Genomic DNA, 24,134 nt, shown 5'->3' with positions numbered 1-24,134 from the left:
CTCTCCTTCAGTAATTTTGTATGCGGCTTTCTGCGGGAAGTAGTGGGCCCGACCCGGCGGCGCGACCCGGTGAATAGAGCAGTCACTGAGAGGGTAGCTCGCTGCGCTCGAGAGCGCCACTGCACAGAGAATGATGGTAATTGATCTCACAAAATAAATATTCATCAGTGGTACATCGATTTTAGAAGCGTCCATTTCTAAGAGGGTAGATACAAAAGTAAGGATTCGATGGGCAACTGATATTGTATTGAGAAACCACTGAGCTGCACTAGCTTTTATGAAATTCTTGTAAACCCATCTTTGATTGCCCAATTTAGAATTAGCACCACAACATCTCATTATTTCAAGGTTTACCCATGGAGGTATCTCCATGGTTTATCATACAGCGGTGTTGACTCTGAGGTACACGAGTACAACCCATTGTACAACTACTGTAATACTAGTATGTGGGGAACCGTACGCATACATCAGGCATAAGTATTCATGTATGTCTCTGCCTGAAATTTCACCTAAGCAGTTAAATAGGCTGCATGGTCTTGCTCATTCAAAACAACATTAATGTGTTTTTATTATGTATTTGAAAGAACTTCTTGTGTCTGAATCTGTTCATTTTCTTAATGTCATATATTCCGACTCTGGTAAGAGAAAAACAAAAAAGAAAAGAAAATGAATTCATGGTATATATGGTGCGGGAGTGGAAACCAAAGAGTGTAGAGGCCGCACGCAGTGCTCTACGCTCTTTGGTGGAAATTCCCCCATCAATGAATCAACGAAGCCATGTTAGGGTCACCATCCAACCAATCCAATCGGTTGTTTTAGAATGCTTGACCCAGCAGTGTTTTGTGATAGCCTTAGCCAATCAAACGGGGGATGACAAACATCATTCCTGGCGTGGTACACGGTTCAAACATCGGAAGTACGGGAAACGAAGTCACCAAAATCTGAGTGTCGTACGAACGATTTTGTGGATTTTTCGCTGATCAGCGGAAGGAAAACAAAAATTTTGTAAGTATTCACAATCTTCATACTTCACTCAATCATGTCACTGATAGCTGATTTATGAGAACCATTGGAATAGACTAGATTAGGGTGTTAACATGCACCTGCTTTCAGAAATATGTCAGACTGCGAGTAGCTGACAGAATTACCGAATCTCCATACGCCACTACACGCAAGGACTGCTTGTTTTGTGCCAACAACGCAACGTTATCTGCGAAATGCAGTTTGATCGTTTCGCAGATTTTACCCCTGCTTGGCGGATGACTAATGACAAAACATGTCTTTTCGTTGTGTGGTGATTCACTAGTGCTATCATTCCACCTTTGCAAATGTTACTTTGATTTTGAAGGTACTGAGTTGACATAAAATGTTTTTGTTACTACGGTTTTTGGTGAGTTGGGACCGGGTGTGAGGGAAATGAGCTGTGTGAGCAAGTCTTTTCTACTAGTATCTAGCTTAGCTCATCAGCTCAGCTCACGTCAGCTCCCTCCGCCTCCCTCAATTCACTTCAGCTTCGCTCTCTGCACGAAATCCCCAATAGGAAAAATTCTAACCACATGCAATTAGGCCTACAGTATCTTGTAAAATTAATATAATTCTGGGTTTCTCTTGATCTTGTGCAGGACTACTAGTACTGTATTGACATTGCCCCTTGCCTTGCCCTTGGCCTTTTTAACCTTACATTTGTCATTAGTTACAAACAGTTGAGATTACCAAAAATGACCTATTGAGGACTGAGTTGAGCCCGAGGGTTCAAGTGACTAGGTAGACAATTAATATTTGTGTGTGTGATTCCCCCTCCCTACCCTGGCCTTGGGCATTTGTTGTGTGGCCCCTGCTCTTGTATACTGTAATATTCATCTTCATGGCATGAAATTTTCGTTAATTCAATTGGAGCCAACGCAGGCAACAGGGGCAACAGCCTTTGTGGCAAATTGCCACTTGCACTGGCGTTCAAAGAATCAACACATTTAAAAATATGTACAGTTGTAGAATGTCAATACAAGAACTGTTGTGTGCATTTTAATTTCACAAATCTTGGCTCCTCATGGAATTTACAAAAATTTCATTCATGCACAAAAATTGTGGATTTGCACAGACAGGATGTGACTGATTCAGTGCTAAGTCATTTATGTGGAGTGCTGACTTGAGATCGACTTGGCCATCGGCCAATTGGGGGGTCTATTGATTGTGCAATTGTGCTGCTCAAAATGATAGGATAGCATGAAATGTGCCAGCTCTTTAAGTTGAAAATGAAGAGTATGTACATTACCTTCCAGAGTCCCTAATAAGTCTTTGCTTGGTATATGTACTATGCTGCATCAGCAGATGTCTAAAGAGTTGGTTGGGTGAATGACACAAATTTGCTTTCAATCATGTGGAAACAAAAAAATAGATATATAATTAATATGGTGTATACATGTACAGTATGTCTTCATAAAATCACCATTGCAAAGAAAAAAGAAATTAAATGCAACATACACATGTAGGCCTATAAATGAAAATCCAAGTGTGTTGAAACTTGTGATTAACAGTTGCATATTGAAAAAAAAATACTTGATAGTATCAACAATACAAAAATAAATTCCAGACAAAGTAATGAGTAAATTATGTAATGGACATATTAGTCTGTTGTTGTTTATAATCCTCTTTAGTTAGATTTTCTTTTAATAAATTTCATGGTACATTGTATAGATATTAGAATTTTACTTTCAATGTGTAATTCCTGGTATATGTTATTGTCTCTCATTGGGTTAGGATGGCATGAAAAATGAGTTGTGGTACAAGTGTAGTTTGATAATCATGTCATTCAGACTTGGTCACACAAGTATACATTGTATGTAATGGCCTCAGAACCGTAATACTAGGACCATAACAGCCTATTCAAGTAGAAATTACATTTTTCCACATATTGCAGTCAGGGTACATTTTGACATTGTGGTTAAAGAAATTAAGATGTTGTAGTATTGCAGGCATGATATTCTGTGTATCAAAATAATATGAAAATTTTGAGTTCCAATCAAAAAAACAAAACAAAACAAAACTCAAAATCATCCTTGAGTATTGATTCAAGACAGAAATATAATTCTATCACATTGTTGCTAGTGATGCGTATTGAGTTAGGCATACTGATACGTACAATGTATGCTGTAATTTGAAATGGAACAGGACTCCTCATTGTGAGAGAAAGTGAAGAAATTTTTGTGCCACCATATCAAGATTCAGTACCTCCAGTAGTATAACCCATATGGGCTTTGTTGATACATTGTACAATGTACTGTAGCTTGTCACTACTTGGTACATTGTATGTACACTATCCACTGTATGCGGTATAGTATTGTTTCTTTTGAATTTGCTCTGTAATAGTATTGAACATGATAAGATGAGTTGCACACCTTGTTATGCTCTTTTGAACTTTGCTTTATGTTATCATGGAATTCATTGCTACAAATGTGTATATCTGTGCATTCAGCTTTGCACTTTCTTACGCACACAGTCCTTATCAATAAGAGATGCAGGTAGTGTATGAATCATTGGTGAAAAACAAAAACATCACTGAGAGTTTCAGTGCACTCAGTATACATGTACATGTGTGGGAGTTAGAATATGGAGGTCATTCTCAGTGGTTGTCTTTAAATTGTCTTTCTGTCAGCGTCATTCTCACCAAAATTGTTACGGCCCAGTAAAAAGTAGAAAGAACTTTCTTGTCTGGGTTGTCAGAGGAAGGTTGATGTGGGAGGTCCTTACTAAGTTACTGTTTGGTATCTTATTCTTCTGATAGAGACAGTGCATATATACGTGGGTAAGCTAGTGCGACAGTGGGCACAAGTACAAACTGTACATACTGTAACCTTTGAACCCAAGCTGGGCTCCACGCGTACAATGGTGCGCATACGAGGGTGGTAAGACAACATATCTATTCGTGATGTAGTACGTGCTAATGCTCTCTCGACAGCACACTGCATGCCCAGACCCACAGTACAGCTGGTTAGTTGATAATTCTTGCCTAGTGGTATGATCATGCATACAGTGTACATACTATAGTATGGTGTTAATATACATTTGTAGAGGATGTATTCTAACTCGGTGCATGCATGACATCACAATCGGTAGGTAAATTTTTGATGGGTTTTTCTGTTGCCCCATTAATCATTACCCCTAATCATAAAGTATGTTAAATATAAAAAGAAAGATTGATGTGATTACTCAAAAAGGGTGCGGATGGGAACAAGATACGAAAAAAAAAATGACATTTACAGTGGCATTTAAAAAATAGTAAATACCTACAGTTTGTACATTTAGGTAATACCAAGAATGATGCAGTGGCCAAATCGAATGTGCATGAGGATGAGAAACTCCTTTCTGTTCTTAAATGGCCTTAGTGCTTGTCACTATCAAATTGCACTAAATGTCACTAGTTTCATACAGACTGTATGTGCACATGTTTTCAATACATATTTCTTTATAACTGTGTATTCCAAAGAATTATCAAAGTTTTCACCTTTGATATTACTCATCCACAATGGGAAATATTGCTGTAGCATTCAATTCCTTTTTTCCTCTCTCTCTTTCACATACCCTTGGTACACAAATACCGTTACATTTAGAAAAAAAGTCAGTAAACAGGATGTGTGTGTCATTCTCAAATGACTTGAGAATCTCTGTCCAGGCCTTCACAAGAAACACATGTTGTGGATGACCTACACCATTGTTCAAACTCTTTGGAATTATTGTTTGATGAACTGCATGGTCTAGTGTTTGGAATCTGTTTAAGTACAGATATGCATGATAAGTTTTCTTATTGCGATTGTACAGTTAGTATGGCAGACGTATCACTGTATACAGTGGGTAAATGTGATCCCACATTCATACTACATGGCGAAGCTTTCAAATCCCCTGTGAGTATTTATGATACATTGTATTATATACTACTGCTGACCTACCTATGCTAAACCTGTGAGAAAAAGAAATGTGAATGCATTCCTGGTAAAGTATTTTCCATAGACTGAAGGGTGTAGGCACACATGGACACAGCACACACACTTCACAAAACCATGCCACATGATGTACAAAATTTGTACGTACACGTACGTAGGTACACTGTACGTGTAGTATCAGTATCCTTGACTGCTGTTATGAGGGATTTACCTTTTTGTGTGGGTGGCTTCTGCAAACCTCCGGGGTGCTGCCCGATGTACAATGTATGTTGGCAACCTGCCAGCTCTGACTGTCATTGGTTGGCCCTGAGCTGTTTGTAGTCTAAGCAGACAGCCCCACTTTGTCGGAGATGTGGATGCGTGAAAGTGGAGCATTCATTCAAAAGCAGTATGTGTGAAAGGCGGGCTACGGTCACAGCACCTACTCTGTGTAGAGTCTTAGCACATTTAGGTCCTATTTAATGGATTCTGATACACCAAGGAGATGCAGATTAATTTTTCATGAAATGGCAAAATCGTCGTGCAAAAGTCAGTGTGAAGTAGACTATTCAGAATACCAGCCAGTTATGAATCATAGCAGGGGAAGTACCTATTGTGTGAGCTCCTGCTAGGGTCATACCACAAACACTGTGCTACAAGCTTGTACATACGTACATGCTTGCCTGTTCATTTCTTGAGCAAGTTGCAATACAGGGAGAAGTTTAATGGGTTTGTAAATTTCTTGAAATAGCACAATGGAAGGAACTTGTACAATGTACATTGTGCTGTGAACCATATTCTGTCCTCTGTGCAGGATACATCCAGAGTACATGTATGCATGGGCGAGTGGTACAAAGTCGTTTATGCCGGGGATATTTGTATCATGACTTGCTTTCTGTAAGCTGACCATGTAAATGTACATAGTATGGAAAAATTATACTGTGTAGGAATTTTTTTCCATGAGTTTGATTTTACCAAACAGTAGTCTTATTTTGCGTTTGGAAAGACAATGAATACTGTATTGGGAGTGATTAGAGTTTGTGTTATAAAAAGCATTCAATCCTGTACAGGTTATTGATATTTTGGTGCATGTTGTTAATTCATACTTTTTAATGCAATATCAAAATAAACCACCAAATTTTTTTTTTTAAATTCTTGTTATTTTGTTTTTCCTTTTCTGCCCTGTCAAAAGAACTAACTGAAATATCAATAGGTGAAGACTTACAGATCAAAAGGATAATAAGAAATTATGACTGGTCATGAACTGATCATTTGAGAAGCCATCTTGAGTACAAAATTGTACATTGTATGTGGTAATAACATGATATGCATCAAGCAATTTTGTGTTTAAGTTTATAACCATACTTTTCATATTTTATTTGCAGGAATACAGGGTGCTACATAACTTTTTTGTACCACTTGCCCGGTGGGGCAAGCCGATTTTCAAATTGTTGTAGAACACTTGCCCGAACATGAATTTTACTTGCCCGAAAAGAAAGTCCAAAAATATGAGAAACTGGTATAGAAAACCACTCGGACGTCAAGAGCTTAATAAAACATGCATTTTAATAAAGAGCACACATTGATTTGCATGCATAAACAAAAAGGAGCAACAGACTTGGATTGATCGTTACATAGCATTTTGGAAATGGAATTTTGTGCGTTGAATCACTAAACAATTTCTCTTGGCTTCTGTATGGCTACCTTTCATGGTGCTTTTTTTTGGAGGGGGGATTGAAAAAAATGGCTTCAATACTTTTTGCTTGCCCAATTCGGGCAAGCATTTTCTCCAGTTGGTCCAAAACACTTGCCCAACTTTGATTTTTCACTTGCCCCGGGCAATCGGGCAAGTGCTTATGTAGCACCTTGGAATAGCATTCCTCTATGTACGTACTTAGAGCATGTGCATAACGGTATACAGATCTGTGATCCCTTGCAGTGTAATTTTCATGTCTACAAAATGTTAGATTTGTGACATTGACCAGTGCAAAATACTGATATAACATCCTCCCCTGGTGACTTGTGCTTATAGTAAGATATCCATATCATAGTATTGTGAATTATATGATAAATAGATTACAGATATTTTCTAACTCTGATAAAGTGATTACAAACCTACACACAAGGGAGAAACTGTACAACTTTGGTTTCTCAATATTTTAGATATGACTCTAATGCGATGACTGAAGCATAAGATGTTGGATATCTCTTGTTACTGTCACTTTTGATCTGCAGTTTGTACCAGAAGAGTGGGACAGTGGTTCCTTTGAAAATAACTACAATTGACTCACTGTCAACTTCATTAATGTGACCTTTATCTTCTATTCTGTCATGTATGTACAGGTCAAAATTGGCAACATGAACAGCCAGGCGTTGCCCTCCCAGGGAGGGGGAGGAGGAAGTGGGGGCGGGGCAACAAACTCTGGCCAGGCCCCGCCCCAGCAGCAAGGGACAGCCCCGAAGGCGGGGCCAGAGAAGAAGCAGGAGACGGCCAAAGTGATAGTGCAGCCTGTGCACCCGCCCCTTGCCACACTGCCCTTCTTTACCAGACAGACTGAGTCTCCCCAGCCACCTATGACCACCATTGAGTCTGTCATCCCAGTAAGTGTTGATTTCACATTTCTGGCAAATGGAATTATTAAAGCACAAGTTCACCCAAATGTGTGGATTGAGTGCAGCAATATTAGTAGAACACATCAGTGACGTTTGAGGACTATTTCTTCAAAAGTTAATGATTTTGAAAATTCCCACTTTTACAGTAGTGTGATATTATATCTCTTCAGATCAAATTATTGACAGTGTGTCTTTGACCTAATGAAAATTAAGATACTGCAATGCATCAAGATGTGTTCTTTAACTTACAACATATATAGTAGATGTGTTTACTATTGCTTTGCTTTCATTGACTTTATATAAATGATGTTTCTGTTGTTGTCTTTCAAAGACTGTAATCAAATCCAGCATTCCAAGTTTCAAGCACCAAACGGTGCCAGCCCTGGCCAGCTCTGCACCAAGCAAAGCAGCCACCCCACCTTCAGCCACCATCCCAGCCACCAGCACGGTGGTTCCAGCAGCAGCCCTTGTTACCAAAGCACCGCCGGTGCTGCCGTCGTCTCACCCGCAGAGCACCGCGCCGGTAGTCAGTCGCATCCAGACCCCAGTCATCACGCAGACACTGCCATCAACCACCAGCAGTCAGATATCCACCACCACAGTCTCCTCAGTGGCACCGACCAGGGCACCTGCACCGGTGACAGGCACCTCCGGCGTGCCTGGTGGGGTGCAGGCGGGGGTACCTACCCACTATACATGTATACCCTCGGTGCAGAAGCTGCCTCCCAATTCCCTCTCGGGGGAAGCGGTGCACACCAAGGCAGTCACGATGCCGACACCGCATCTGCCGCCGGGTACGGTGACCCACAGCATCGTCCCTGGATCGATGCCGTACCTTAGTGGGCTGCAGTTTGCACCTGGCTCCCATCAGTTTTCAGCGCAGCAACTGAGGGGTTAGTGCTCTGTTGTTTCATTCCATGAAAAGACTGAATGTGTGCCAAATAATATTTCTTAAACACATATAAGATTGCCTATGTAAGAATGTAAGATGTGCTGTAGCCAGACAACAAATTGTCATGCCCAAGATCTTCTATTTTTTTAGTTGTTGGTGTAAGCTTTTAAAAAGGATTGACATTGTAAGGTGTTCAAAAAAAATCAGTCATTACATTTTGTGAATATCAACAGTTGAGTAGATTTGATAGTGGATGTAGTCTTCAAGAGTGTGTGAGGTAAATGGGTAAAATGAATAGTAAAATATCTTGAGTTAATATAGTCTGTTTTTATTCTTGTCTCCATCTAGTTCCTAACTTATTTTTCTATATGCGATATTTTTTATTTCTTTGTGTGAAGGTGCAGCCACAGCTACAGTGGGTTTGACCAGCACCAAACCAGGCATCACCACCGCCCTTCTGACCAGGGCAGGGGTACCACAGGGTGCTGTGGCTACGACCACCTCTTTCCCTCAGCAGCCTGTCTATGGCTATCCAGTAAGCCTTTCTGTCTCTTGCTCTATTCATCCCTGTGGCATATTAGCAACTCTTCCATTCACCCCTTTTTTTTTTTTGATGGGGGGGGGGGGGGGGGGAGGGGAGAGACACATTGTTTTCTTCATACGCTCCTCCATTTTTCATTCTTTTCAAAGAAATTTTGTCTTTCTTTGTGTACATGAAGAAAAAAAAAGATGTTCATTCTTGTTTTGCGTAATACTGTAAAAAGTGGAAATTTTCAAGGGTGATTGGAGCCACTTTTAATACGTTCAAGTGATGCTTTGCGCATTGCTACCATGCAAGAGCTATGAATATGCCGCTTTTAATGCACTGTAAAACGGCCGTGCCCTCACTGTGGAAGTTTTGGAAATGTTCAAAACTTTGAGGTGACTCTTCATGCTTCTGAATCGATGAAGATATGGTGGGGAAGATTTGAAGCAATCAAGCCATGTTATGTCATGCTTTGTTGATTTTTGAGGATCATAGCGGAATTGCTGTCTAGTGAGATGGGGGTATAAGGATTTGGATGAGTATATGATAGAACTTTCTTCAACCTTTTCCATTTCTGTGATTAATGAGCATGATGACACTTTTTTTTTTTTGAGTGTCATTTAGTATGATATTTGTTTCTCTTGTAAAATAGCGCCATCATGCACCAGGGCAAGTTCATCTTTTGACACAGCGTGCCAGTTCACCGGGAGTATTAGCCTCTGGGGCTGTAGCGAGGGCGCCTTCGCCTGCTGCCATTCTCCCCACATCCCAGCCCCAGCCTCAGGCAGTGCCAGAGACTCTCAGGTAAATGATCAAACAGTTTTCTTGAGCCTGTGTGCCAAGATGCAATTTGCCAGAGCTGAGAAGATATTGATTACTGTATATGCCATATAGCTCGTGAGGTTTTTATTTTCGTTAATTTTGCGAATCATGTCCCAATCATGAATTTAACAGCACTCTAAAATATTAACTCTAAACCCGACATGAATGCAATGTGCACACATACATTTTTCTGTTCATTACTGTGCTCCACGATTGTGAATTTAACCACCTGCGAAATTGTCGGCAAGTCCCGATTCGCGAAAAATTAAGACTCGCTAAATATATGGCATATATAGTATGCTTGTAAGAGAACATTCCTCTCTTGTCTTGTTATTTTGTTTTGAGACCATTCATTGGATGAACAGGTAGTGGCACATTTATCAAGATTCCTCCCTCGCTGCAGTGCATAAAGCACTTTGGAATGTATGAAGTATCGAAATCTACTGCAACTCGACGCTTTAAAGGACAAGTTCACCTTCATAAACATAAGGATTGAGAAAATGCAACAATATTAGTAGAACACATCAGTGAAAGTTTGAGGAAAATTGGACAATCGATGCAAAAGTTATGAATTTTTAAAATTTTTGTGTTGGAACCGCTGGATGAGGAGACTACTACAGCTTGTGAGTCATATGCGTACAACAGTATAAAGAAAATATAAAAGAAAATTCAACATATTTTCACTTTTTTCGCATAATAAAAGAGCAATTGACTTGCCTCTTTCTAAGGGCAGGGGGAATAATATTACCCATAACATTTATCGGTAACGAGTCAGGGGAATGAGTACTTTTTTCAAAAGATGGAATTTTGTGAAATTCTCTTTATATTTTCCTTGTATTGTTGTACGCATGTGACATCTAAGTTATTCATACACTGCAGTAGTCTTCTCATCCAGCGGGTACTGCACAAAAACTTCAAAAATTCATAACTTTTGAACGGATTGTCTGATTTTCCTCAAACTTGCAATGATGTGTTATACTAATATTGTTACATTCTCTCAATCCTTATGTTTATGAAGGTGAACTTGTCCTTTAATATCTTCTCTGACAATTTCCCAATTTTGTTTCTCTATCAGCGTAAGACAAGAAATACATAGTGCTATGTGTCTCAATCAGCTCTTGTGGATAAGACCATGGACTATCAATCTTGAAGTCCGTGGTTCAAGTCTCCCAGGCTGCAGTCGTTGTGCCCCCTAGGCAAGGCACTTATCCTTCTTGCAATGTCCTTCAGTGGGAACTTACTGTCATCCCTCCCATGGTCTGCTTGTTTACAAGCATATCCATCACTTCCTTAGCAGCCACGTAAGACAAAATCATGATACATGATAAAAATTCAGTGGAAGGTAATGCGTGATACCTCCTGCCCTCTGCAGGTTGATTCCTCAGATGATTCCGTCAAGCCAGGGCACCAAGCCAGACGGCTCCGCCCAAGCCAAGGTGGAACTCAAGATGGTCATCAAGAAGGACACCAAGACAGATGCGGTTGCCAAGGGTGACGGCAAGACGGACAGTCGGCCGTCTTCCAGGACGGAATCCTTCCTGGAGCGGTCCGGCGATGGCAGCAAGCGAGACTCCAAGGCTGGAGAGGAGCGGGTGGCAGGCGTCAAGCTCGCCGTGGCAACGGTGGGCAAAGTGGGCCAGGGGATGGAGGTCAAAGGTGACCGACTGGAAGAGGGCGGGGCTCGGCTGACGGAGGCCAAGGTGGAGATCCGGTCCGAGGGGCGTATGGAGATGAGGGTAGATGGGAAGCCAGTGAGAACGGAGCTGACTCCCCAGCAGCAACAACCGCATCAGCAGCAGCGGCCCTCATGGCAGCCGCGGCAGGCATTTATCGTTGGCAAAGAGTGGCCCGGGATACCGCCTGCGGGTGCCGCCCACGCCGCCGGGGGTCTACCAGGTCACATGATGCCGCAGGTGATGACGAGTATGGGTGGGGTCCTACAGACAGCTTCCCCAACACCTGGAGTGCCTCAAAGTGAGTTCTTTTCATTTTGAAGTGTGATATCAAGTAGACTATGCCTACTTTTATAGGTAAAAAAAAAAGGACATATCACCTACTCTTGGAAGGAAGTAAAGTTGGTGTAAAATTCAACCCATTAACAACATTTTATGTATCAAACTTGTGAAAGATAACGTGATGGTGTGTGCATGATGTTATCTATATTTTGAATTAAAAACAACAAAAACATTATGTGTTCTCTAACAGGTTCGGCCCATCCAATCGTGAGAGCTACCATTCCACCTACTTCAACAGCGACCGCCGCTCCTTCGCAGCCAATTGCTTCCTCAGCGGGAACCATCCCTGTTGGTAAGTCGGGTACCGTCTGCGGATGTTTAAAAAGTACTGCGCTATGCAAGAAAATACTATTGGTCAATAAACAGAGGTGCCATCATTCCCCAAACTGGGTACAGCAGAAGCACCTACTTCAATATATATTTGTTTTCTGTTTGAAAATTGAAATTCTGCGGGATATATTGTCAGATGTCATTTTCTCACATAGCATCTGCAAACTTACATCATCAGTTTTCATGGCTAAAAAAGATAGACATGCCTGAAATTTTGTGAAGCTTTCTTCGTTTGTAGAATATCGGGGTTCCAAGAGTTCAAATGTAGCTGTGTTCTTCTGCGCATTTCTGGTGCATACTGGACCAATTACCCCTGTCAATTTATGGGGCCATGTTATGCAGTCATTGATAAATTCTGTCCACCAGATATGGTGAACTTGATTTCGTCCTCCTCTGATATCTTTCCACAGCCAAGGTATATCCCAGACAGCAGCAGATAACGACGGCCCCACGCATCCCGGGACCGGCCGGCCTCGGCCCGGAGCACACGGCCGCCTACATCCAGATGCACCGCAGCTCACCAGGCGTATCCAGCTCCACCGCCGCATCCAGCCTCCCCAGCACCCTGGCCTCCACCTTTGCTCAGGCCCAGCTCGCCACGGCAACTGCGAGCAGCGAGGTGAAGATGGAGAGACCGCCTCCCGGGGTGGCGCTCTCCTACTTCTACCATCATGATCAGATAGGTGAGAAACATCAAGTTTACCTTCTATCTTTAATAGTAAAGTAGAGGAGAGTGTACTTCTTTTTGTCCCATCACATGTTTTGTATTTAGTCACAAATTGCAATAAAAAACTGAACAATATTACAAAATTTCATACATTTAGGGCTGCAACAGAGATAAGTAACATACTGACATAGGTCTAGAGATGGCCTTGAAATAGATATAGAGATATCTGTGATATCAGTTTGTTGCTCCAACTTATAATTTTGACAGGAAATTCCAAAATGTGAAACTGTAAAATAAGTGATCTGTCTTTGAAAGATATTTAATTATGCTGTTAGCTATGCATTCACCTACATTTTGGTTAGCTGTTTTCCTTTTTCCTTCACTGTCTGGATTCTGTTAAATGCATTGGCAAAAACGTCTTGCAGTGAAATTTGTTGCCCAACTATTGTTTTGTGCTATGGGTAGTCTTTGGGGAGGCTAGTTTTCTGTGCCCGTGTTGCTAATTTACTGATCACCTCCACATCTTCCTGTTGTCTGCCCATTCTCAGCGTACCACCCTCATGTTGGCATGCAGCAATTCCAGGGTCGCCATGGTTTCAACCCCATCCCAACCACCACCATCAGACCAGCGCTGGGTGAGTAGATGAGAGCATCTCAACTTTGTTACTCATATTCAGAGCTTGCATATAGGATCATGCCTGTTTTTCTACTTAAATGTTTGTGTTAGTGTGTCTGTTGTTTGGGGGTCATTCTATTCTATGATGATAAGGATCAATCAGGATTTTGTATGTGATCGACAACTCTAAGAATGCAAGGAAATCCTCTGCATTCTGCACACCTGCAAACTATTTCCCTCTTGTTTTCTTAAAATCTATTGATATTAAGGTGTGTGAGATGTATTTGCAAATTCTACTTCCCTTTGGTTTTAGTGTGCTCTGTTTCGAGATTGGCAGATATGATATCACTGGATATTAAGTACTTGAACAGGACATTCTGACTTGATGTTCAGATCTCTAAAAAGGAGCATTCTGACATTCTGCATAGCAATTGCAAAGTATGCCTCAGTTTTACCAAAGTTAGGAACGTGGGTGCCTGAAATAAATTCCAGTTGAGAGATAGAATTGTCAGAAGCAGATGAAATGACTATTTGTCATTTAACATGTGTTTCTTTCACTGTAAAAGGGGTTAAACCCTGAGGTGTCAATGTATTCAGATTTATATCAGTGAAGAATAAATTGGTGATATGAAATTGGTAAATTTGAAATTTATTATTATTTTTTTTGGTAATCCTTTATCAAGGCCCAACATCCATCTCTACTTATAATGAGGATAAAGAAGTGTTGTCATATGGCTGACTACATTGACTTTAGAGTATAGGGAAAATATCTCATAGAGGTATTCCTTTGCTTCATTCTCTAGATGGCCAGCACAGAATGCCTATACATGCTGGACCCTCCCTCGGCCAGAACAGCTCTATGGCAGCCGCCGTGGCCGCCGCCGCCCATGCAACCAATATCGGTGGTGCCCCCGGGCGACCGGGCCAGCTAACCATGATGGTGGGCACGGATCCCCGACGGCCCATCGGATTGCAGGGTAATGCCGCAGGAGGGGTGCCCAGCACTAGCTTGGGTGAAGGTCGGTCCAAAGCCAGGAGTGGGTGGCATGTGTTTGGAGTCCTTTTTGGTTTGCTAGATTTAGCTTGTTTGGTGTTTGACCTTTCTTTTTTTTTTGAACTCCCTCTTTTTAATTTCTAAATTGTGTTCTGTAAATGCATTACACCTCTCCTCCTTTGCCTGACATTCCCAACATACTGTACATGCCATTTATTTTGCAGTGGTTTTGTTTTCACAGATTTCAAGAGATGACCAATATTTGCAAAATTAGCATTTAGCCAGAACACATCTTCTTCCAACACGGATAAAATATTATGTTCTCTCCGAGCTGAGGTATTGCTAAATTTGCTCTTTGCAAAGGGAGCATACTTATTCTCAGTCCGTCCCATAGTTGTTGACATGACTTCAACCACCGGCAACATTGTTGTACAAGTCCTGATCCACCAAATCAAAATGCGTGTGAAATGCATGGTATGTACAGTAGCTTGGTGGGAACAAGTTATTTCACTTGCTTAGATGTGACCGTGTATCTTGTTTCAGATCTGTGTCAAATATGTCTTCTCTTCTTTTTTTTTTTCTTTTTTTTTTTGATAGAGGGAAGTGGTAGTAGTGTTGAATTTTTTATTTAACTAACATGTATTCTTCAGTTTTCATATACCCAGGTGTAGAAATGAACTCATCTGAATCAAATTCTAGCATGGTCTGATTGAAAAATAAAAAGATAAAAAAGCTCTGAAACTTACTTTTTTTTTGCTTTGCTAGGTGAGTTCCCCAATGTCAGTGTATACGTTTCCCACACAGCAAAAGACACAGTATTGTATTGCATGTCTCTTTGGCTGTGATATGTATGTTACTGGACACGCACACTGCATGTTTGCCTAATGATGTGTTCTGTAGTCCCTTGTCATAGTGAGCATACTTGTTTAATAATCAAATAGTTTCTTTTCTTTCTTTTTTTTTTCAAGTGACAACAGCTGGCTTTATCTTTGTATTTAAAGACATATACATCTCAAATTTTCAACAACTTGTGTGGACCAAAATGATGAATAAGAATATCAGGTTGACATGAACATATGATGCAGTAATACACACTGTGATGTGTTATTTACACTTTTATTTAAAACTTTCATTTATAACTTTATGTTAAGTATTTGCATTTTCTGTTGATTTCTTGTATATGTTTGTATTTTAACCAGTTTTGGATCTTGTAGTATAGCAACAGTTCATCCTTGTGCTGTGTTCCCTTTGATTTCTGTGGTTTGTTAGGCTTTGATTTAGTGCATGTGAGTAATATAAGTTGTGGTGTGACTTTTTGAAAGTGTGTTGTAATCTTGTCACTATGCCACATCCAAAGACAAAATTCCTGTATGAGAATGTTTTTAAATCTGTATGAGTATGTTTTTGTACATTAACTCACACATCAACCCAAATTTCTCAACCATGCTCTCATTTCATAAGGTATACAGTAAATTGCTGATTTACTTTGCTGTCTCCCAAATGTGTATTGCATAAGAGAAGCTAGTTTATAGATGTTACAAGTTGCTATGTTTCTCCGCCATTATCTAGAAGTTACAGGATATTTCTCCTCTTCTTCGGTTTGAGGTGCAAAAACTTCTTGTTGAAATCAGATGAATGGAAATGCAGCAAAGAATGTATCTTGCGTCTGCTGTCTTCTCAATGTAATTGTTCTTTTCTCCTACCCTAGGCTCTGCTGATGGTAGCATCCCTGCCTTCTCAATGGCCCAAGTCCCACCCACTGCCATGGGCCTGGCAACGGGCCAGGCCACGCCCCCCTCGGTAACCAACGCCAGTGCTTCCCCAAGGCCGAGTATCCTCAGAAAACGTAACAATGAAGTGTGAGTTGAACTGAAGTCATCCATTTTCATTGTTTTCCTTCTTTCTGGTACAGTACAGATGTCAAGGTCCAATGAGGATGTGAAAATTCATAGAGATAAGAGAAAAAAAAATTAGAAGATTTTCAAAGTAAATAAGCACTGAATTGATAAGTGTTTTAGTGAGTAGCCATGATAAAAAAATCATGGGCGTACATACTCAAGCAGGATTTGAACCTACAACCTCCTGATCTCCGGATAGACGTCATCTCCACTAGACCACCAAGCTTCTGCTCGACAGCAAGTGTTGGTTCTGTTGGACAGAAGCTTTTCTGTTTGAAGTGTTGTTCCTGTGTTGTTTGTTTGCTCTGGAATATAAAAAAAGAAAAAAAGCGAGGCCAGTTCCATACACAAAAAAACAAGAGAGAGAGAGAGAGAAAAGGAAAAAAAGAAAAAAAAAATGAAATCACATGATTATTTATCATGACTTGATTTTCTGCCAGACCAAACTGATTTATTGAATGATAATCACAGACACACAGAGATTTTTATTTTAAATGAGATATTTTGTCAAGGCATAGTTGTATGCAATGTTAAAATTCTGTATATCTCAGAAAATTTCCTGAGAATATATTGAATCTAAATAAAGCCTGCAGAAAGATTGGAGAGAAGTTCTTTTTCTACCGATAGAAATAATTGAGTATTTTCTCTCATTTCCTCTCCTCTTTGTCTAAAATGCTCTGACGTTTTCCTCTCTGATAGAGCTGGGGTGAGAAAGCCGGTCATGGCCAGCGCAGTGACCTCTCGACCGGGCAGCCCCGGGATCAAAGTTGAAATCACAAGGATACCAGTCACAACAAACTCACCCAAGCCAAGGTAGGGGGTCTAAACTGCTGCCTACCAGTGCAAAGGACAAACAAAGTTTAACATTGTAGAGTACTCAGTAGTTGTGCTGTCTTTTTTAGCTGTTTCTAAGTAGTCTGTGTTAGCCAGGAAAAAGAAAAAGAACTCCAGAATAAACTTAGCATCAAGTGATTCCTGTGGTACTGAATTCTGATTGGTCACTTCAATATCATCTGTTACATAATTGAGTGATGTGTGGTTGTAAATGAATGAATGATGAACAATCAAATCATTAACTAGATGGTGGTCAGGGGGGGTTGATCTAGGTCAGATTTAAGATGAAATGTCTTCCTAGGTGTTGAAAGAAATACTTATCTGCCAGAGAGAAAAAAGTTGATGTGACCAAGAAAGATTAGGAAAGATGAAGGAATGAGTTTTTCTTTATCGGAGTACCTCATCCAGGGTGCATTAAAAGTACTTTCAGATTTATCACACGATGTGGTTTGCTTAGAGCTTAAAGGGTGTGTACAGTTCTGGTCGGGGTGAGGATTTAGCTTTTAACGTTTTGCGAGATATTCAGAAACCACTCTATGAGATGTCAAAGAGCATGCAATTCTAAGGGGTATCAAAAGTTTATTTGATGAAAATCGGTTTTGAAATGGCTGAGATATCCAAAAACAAGGTGAAACAAAGAGATCCTAATAAAGGTGGGGCATGTCGCCTTTTATTATTATCACTTTTGGGGATATCTCAGCCATTTGAAAACCAATTTTCATCAAATAACCGTTGAATCCTTCTTAAAATCACATGCTCTTTCATATTTCATAAGAGATTTCTCATTATCTCACTTAGGAATGTTCAAAACATGAATCCCCACCTCAACCACTACTGTACAGACCCTTTAAAGCTAGTTATTCATGCTTTAGGTTGGCCTGAGAAGTGAGTATTTGAAAGTGAAAAATCATACAACTTTGAGTAGTTTCCCACAGTTTTGCCTGATAAGTTTACGAAGTGCATCAAGACTTTGTAGTAAGAAATTATGATAATTTGAGGTGTCTTACTCTGACTGCCATTTTATGCTCAGTTTGTTTGTTTGCTTTGCAGACTGCATAGATTTCATGATAAAAGATTTTGCAGTTGTTTGACAAAGTGCTTATAATTGCATTGTGATTGTCCCTATTTTCCATTTAATACAAGCACAGTGTGTGCAATTACAGATGACTCCCCTTGTATCTAAGTTCCCGGGACCTGCAGTTCTCTTTCATTATCTCGAAATGTTGTAGCTGAACAGTAAAGTACATTAGAATATATACATGATAATTTTAGGACATGAATTTTTACTTTGTTGTAATGAGAATTTTGAATTAACAGGAGTGTGCACCGTACCTGATTTAATGACCTGGAATAATTGCGAGGTGTACTTAAAGGGATAAATGTTCTTCCACCAGTGATTGTCTGCCAAGCAGTCAGAATTCAGAGAACAGCAATGCCTCAGAGACGAGTACGGACACCGCACCCCTCTCCACTGGTAGTGGCTCCATGCGCATCAAGCTGGAATCAGACACCAATGGCCTCGACCTCTCCACGTCACTAGCCACCTCCGGCCTGGGCCTGGCGCACGAAAACAGTGTGGGCAGTCTGGCGCCCTCTGTCGGGAGCACGGAGGAGGTGGGGCCGTCGCCTCGGAAGAAGCCAAGGAAACAGCAGCACATGTAAGACTTGCTTGTACTTAACTTTAAAAGAGAAATTTTTCTGCTTTTGGACATGAAATTTGCATGCACTGTCAGTAGAAGATGATAAGATACTATTGGGGAACAAAGTTTGCAGTGAAAGTGTCTTACATGTTACTTTTTTCTCTGTCAAAAAAATGTGGAATTATTGATAATTTTACTTTGACTTCTGCTGCCCGTCAAAACTTACGGGATTGACATGGAATTGGTTTATTCTACTATAGCATGACTTCTCTAGCCAAAACTAACCTGACATTCCATATGCCCCTACCGAAAGGAAAGAAAACTACACCAGTCATTTGTCCTTTAGATCTGTCCTTCTGAACCTTTTTTAACATGAGGCCAACTTGAGCTCCTACAAAGGCCTAGTTAGATGAAATATGTATCTTTTATTAACTTTATTTTTGGTTGATGTCACAGCCCACTGGTTGAGAAGCACTGCTCTAGATTGTGTGCAGTCTTGATATTGACCTTTCCTGAAGTGTGTGTGTGTCTCGTCTTGATCAATGTGTCTAAAAGTTGCTGTTACACCCATGCTCTCTGAATTCCTCCCGTCTCATCTCAGCATCGCCTCGGAGCATCCCATGATGCTGGAGGACCAGTCGACGGACGACGAGAAGGAAACCAAGCAGAAGGTTCCTTTCAAAGTTCACAAGAAGGAGAAGAAGGAGAAGAAGAATGCTGCCAAGGGTGAGTTGATGGCTCTCAACAAACCCTCCCACCAGTAGCATTTTCCCTCATCAAACCCTCCCAGTGATATTGGGGTGGCCATTGCAAAACTTTGCAATACACTGGTACTCACAACATTTTGGGAATGGATTTCAGTGAAGAATTTTAGAGAAACTCAAATGTCTCATTCATTGTGGTGATGTTTTGTTGTAATTTGAACTTTCGGTTCGAGATGATTTTGATTCAGTGGAATGTTATTATAATATGGGTGGATATAGCAAGATACTTCATACAATATAGTGATTTTGTTGGTCCTATTCCGTTTATATTGTTCTGTTTTTATCCCTGATATAACAAGGAAATCTCTATAGTCCCAAGCAGTTTGTTACAACAAGGTCCACCTGTGTTCAAACTATGTCCTATGCAGTATATATTTGAATTGATGTGATACAGTGACCTTAACTCAAGGAGACAATGTTTTGAGCGTTTCCTAATCTGTAAGAAGCTATGTTGACCTGAAATATTAGGATCAATCTTGATCGCAACTCCTGGATAATGGAAAGCATGATTATAACCAAATGGTGCCCCCATAGATAGATAAAATCTGAAATTATTGTCTTCACCCTCTCCCGACAGCTGCTGCAGCAGCAGCGGCAGCGGCGGCATCTGCTGAGGCTGAGGCACTAAAGGTGGTCCAGTTCTTCAAGCGACCATGCCCTCGCCTGGTGGACACCTATCGGCAGTCCTGGAAGCCGGCCCACAACCACTTTGAGAGATACTCGGACGTCAAGCCTAAAGGTATGGGCAGCCAAGTGTTGCACAGTCCTTTTTTTTTCTCCCTGAAGGTAGTCTTTTAACTTTCCTGCATATGAAATGAACATTCAGAGTCTTGATATTTTGTATAACCCTTTCAGTCCCATTGCCAACACATTGATGCACAATTTCAATAGAATTTGATACAGCGATCCGAAGAGACTTAATTTGTAATTTGCAAGGGGAGGGGAGAGAGGGGATTAGCATAAAGATGGATGGTAGGGTATCTAGCGTCACTGGTCCTATGTGTAGATGTCAAAAATGCTGGAGTTCATGATATCACATTTGTACATGTGTCGCCTCAAGCGAGTGGCACTTGTGGTATATCAGCTCTTCACTTTACAGAAGTCCTTCATTTAGAAATGATTTGTAGAAATTGAAATGAGAGGACAAATACTGTGAATGCTTTCCTCAATAGCACATCATAGTTGATGAGAGGAAGGCAAGTCTGCATGTACTGTGGACACCAAATAATACATGTAGGTACTGTAAAACCAGAAATGTTCGCGTGCATTTTAATTTTGAAAATTTCACAAGAGCCAAGATTCGCAAAATTAGAATGCACACGAAAGTTCTTGTCAACACTATATGCACTGAATGCCAGTGGCAATATGCAAAAATTTCATGCCTCACACCTTTGTTCCTTTAGAGTACTTACCTAGTGTATGAGAAAAATCTCTCACAGTTTTAAAGTGAATATGTGAATAGGACACGCATGCCATGAATTGAACCAGCTGCAGTATGTTAATTTTGCATTGCCAAACCTAGCTGACTTTTCTAGTAAAGCACACTATTTCGCCAATATGATAGATATATGGAAAAGAACAAGATGAATCCACACACGGTCTAGATTTCCATGGACTCCTACGTAGGGCTCGACTCTAATTTTTTTTTTTTTCTGTAGTGGACCATTTGGGCCACTAAAATCTGTGAGTTTGAAATTTTGGTGAAAATAAAAGGAAACATAACAGTCCGTTTTGAATCTTAGTTGCCTCATCTGGGCCACTGGACAATAATCTTTTTGAAAATTTTGGTGGCCTGATATCAATTTTTAGTGGGCCCTGGGCCAACAGGCCCCCGCTAATGTCGAGCCCTGTTTAATGCATATGTGAGCACTGACCAATGGTGTGACGTTATTGCCTTTGTTTCCACCCGTGCAGATGAGAAGAAAATTGGAATCCATGAGATCGCCAACCAGCGAGGTATCCTCAAGAAGGCTGACGGATGGAAGATCCATCACATAGTCTACCAGTTTGACGACTTGGTGAGTTACCTTGTCCTAGCTTAGTAAAAGCGATATATCACGTAGTGGAACATTTTGAAAGTCTCCTTGTTGTTTATACAATAATGATTTGGAAAACGTAATATACATGAGAACATATTCAAATGTATGAATTTTTGAATTAATTTCACTGCATTTCTGTGGTTCTGTTTTGTTTTGTTTTGTTTGTTTGTTTGTTTGTTTGTTTTTTTTTTTGCCTAGGCGACATCTTGAAATTTTTTGTTGTTTGTTGGTTTTTTTACAGAGTTCTGGATTCATTTCCATCACTTTTTATAATGTGACAATCAAATTATGAATGAAATACATATGTTCCTCAGTCATATTACATGTATTGTCAACAAGCTTAGAGCGGCAAACTTGCGTCATCTGGTTTTGAATTTCATAGCCATTGGATTTGTGAACAGGGTTGATTCGTTATAAAAATTCCAACGTTGGTGTTTTCTCTGTCTCCGTGTAGAATTCCTTAGAGAAGGACGTGTATGACCAGATGAAGATGATCAAGGAGGGTCTTGTGGGAACGGCGTCAAAGCTGAAAGAGGCCGAGACAGACAAGATCTCTGAGCTGGTTCAGGTAGGTTGATCCCTCCGAGACTCGGTGTAGGGGCCTCTTGGGGTCTAGGAATCAAATCCCTCTCAGTTGCTTCAGACCTGTCGATAAAACTATTTGCTAAGTCTATGTTTTGTTCCATCTCAAGTTTTGTATAGTCTCATTTTCTTTACTGTGTGGGTTTTGCGGTTTTAATTTCTACAGAAGTGAGATGGACACTTGACTGCAACAATTGTTATGGTTGTAGGATAAAAGTTAGGGGTAGGGTATTTTACTGTTGAGACCACATGATTTGTTAATGTTTATATCGAAAGAGATTTTAAGATGTGCTGTAATAGATCTTGTGAGATGATGCCCTCTGTATTTTTAGGATCACAAACTGCAGCTGTATAATTTCAACAAAGATTTTTTTTTTTTTTTTCAGATCGGGAGTTTGCAAGTTTATAGATACAAGGGGTGTCATTTGAAAAAATAAAAAATAAAAATCTGTTACAGCACAGTGTTTACATTTTCAATGAAATAGGAAATTGACCGATATTCATCAAATTAAAGATTCACAAAAAAACATTACCTCTTGTGGAGGAAATGCAGCATGTATCATGTCAAAGTTCAGAAATTAGTAACTTTTTTTTTTTTGATATGAGTGATAAATACTGATTTGCAAAATGTTATGCTCATAAAATATATGGCAGATTACGTATTGTGTTGATGTGTCACTATGGCCAGACTTGATACCACCTTTTTTTTTTCTGTGGTTGCCTGTTCGTGCCCCCCAAAATTTTTGGATATGAAATTTTAGTCGCCTGAAAAAGAAATGTATGGGTCCGAAATAGAAGAAAACATAACAATCCACTTTGAATCTTAGTTGTCCAGGCAAGCCATCAAAAGATAACCATTTTTGGAAATTTTGTGGCCTGACTTAAATTTTCAGTGGCCCTGGGCCATGGGACCACTACTACTGTCAAGCCCAGAGTATGGTATTGTTGCCTGTATGTTGTGGAATGGTTTAGACTGTTACAGAGTCAGGGACTGATATCTCCTCTTCCTTTTGTGTCTTCTATCCCAGGGGTCCTTGCAGCGGAGTCAGTACGTCATGGAGCACTTGGAGGAGGCTAAAGGTACCATCCTGAAGATGCTGGACCACAAGACCAAGGTGGCGGGCATCGTCAAGAAGCACGCCAACAAGAGGCATGTCAAGAAGAAGCACAGCCCCTAGCATCTTCCGGTTGCCTCCACGGACAAACTCTTCTCCTCCCCGCCCCCTGTCCCCCCTTGATCCCTGCTTTTTATATTTATACCTCATGTGGACCATGGATGCTAGGGCGTGTCAAGGGGGCGTGTCAAGGGGTGTGTCTCATCGCAGGTGACACTGGAGCGATAACTCTTCCTGTGGGATGGACTGACGATGCATCTCATTTCGCCCCGGTGCTGGATGCGCTGGTTGTGAAGTGAAGGACATTGATTGAAGGCTAAATGACAGACTGTGAGGAACAATTCTCAGATTTATGGCGTATTAAAGAATTTTACAAAGAGAGAAAGAGGAAGGAGAGAGAGATATACCAGCCATCCCTCAATCCAAAGAGATGGGCAGCTTTACTGGGGCAAGTTGCCATGAAGACAGGTATCCGTAGCTACCAAGAAGTGATAATGCAGGAGCTGAGGTGTTGATAACATGGAGTTTGATAATGCCTTGTTTGTTAGAATGACTGAAATCACTGCGAAGTACATGTAGTAGCCCTAGATAGTGGATCCAAGTTCTCCCAGTCAGCATGCAATTTCTGAAATCTTTTGACATGCACCTGTAACACTAAAAGAGGTTGCCAGGACCAATGAAAACTCTGGCCTTGAGATCCATTGAGTGGTAAATACACCAGGCATCAGGGAAAATGAGTCAAATATGCACGTGTAGGTGTGATGCAAAATGACAACAAATAATTTGATGTAAGCAATAAACACGTTAAGTTACTTTTTCTCTAGCGGTTGATGCAGTCTGTGAAAGTGTCCTACAGTATTAGGACTGCACT

General features: G+C 40.6%; 1 protein-coding gene across 1 annotated transcript; it reads left to right on the top strand.

Moving 5' to 3' along the window:
- The first annotated feature begins 902 nt into the window (after window positions 1–902).
- On the top strand, window positions 903–23,326 carry LOC139725534 (uncharacterized). Its single transcript, XM_071636620.1, has 18 exons — window positions 903–1,005; window positions 7,260–7,517; window positions 7,861–8,422; window positions 8,820–8,956; window positions 9,600–9,751; window positions 11,142–11,743; window positions 11,975–12,076; window positions 12,525–12,797; window positions 13,330–13,416; window positions 14,201–14,416; window positions 16,100–16,250; window positions 16,989–17,102; window positions 18,518–18,781; window positions 19,365–19,489; window positions 20,105–20,266; window positions 21,442–21,545; window positions 22,021–22,134; window positions 23,177–23,326. The coding sequence occupies exons 2-18, from the start codon at window positions 7,275–7,277 to the stop codon at window positions 23,324–23,326; spliced, it is 3,558 nt and encodes a 1,185-aa protein (XP_071492721.1). The 5' UTR covers window positions 903–1,005; window positions 7,260–7,274.
- The last annotated feature ends 808 nt before the right edge of the window (window positions 23,327–24,134 follow it).

The sequence above is a fragment of the Diadema antillarum genome, unplaced genomic scaffold, assembly GCF_040938485.1.
Source record: "Diadema antillarum isolate AM-2024a unplaced genomic scaffold, OU_Dant_1.0 seq00000049_RagTag, whole genome shotgun sequence".
NCBI classification, from domain to species: domain Eukaryota; kingdom Metazoa; phylum Echinodermata; class Echinoidea; order Diadematoida; family Diadematidae; genus Diadema; species Diadema antillarum.
The sequence above is the reverse complement of the archived record's forward strand: the minus strand, read 5'-3'. Positions and strand labels throughout refer to the sequence as shown.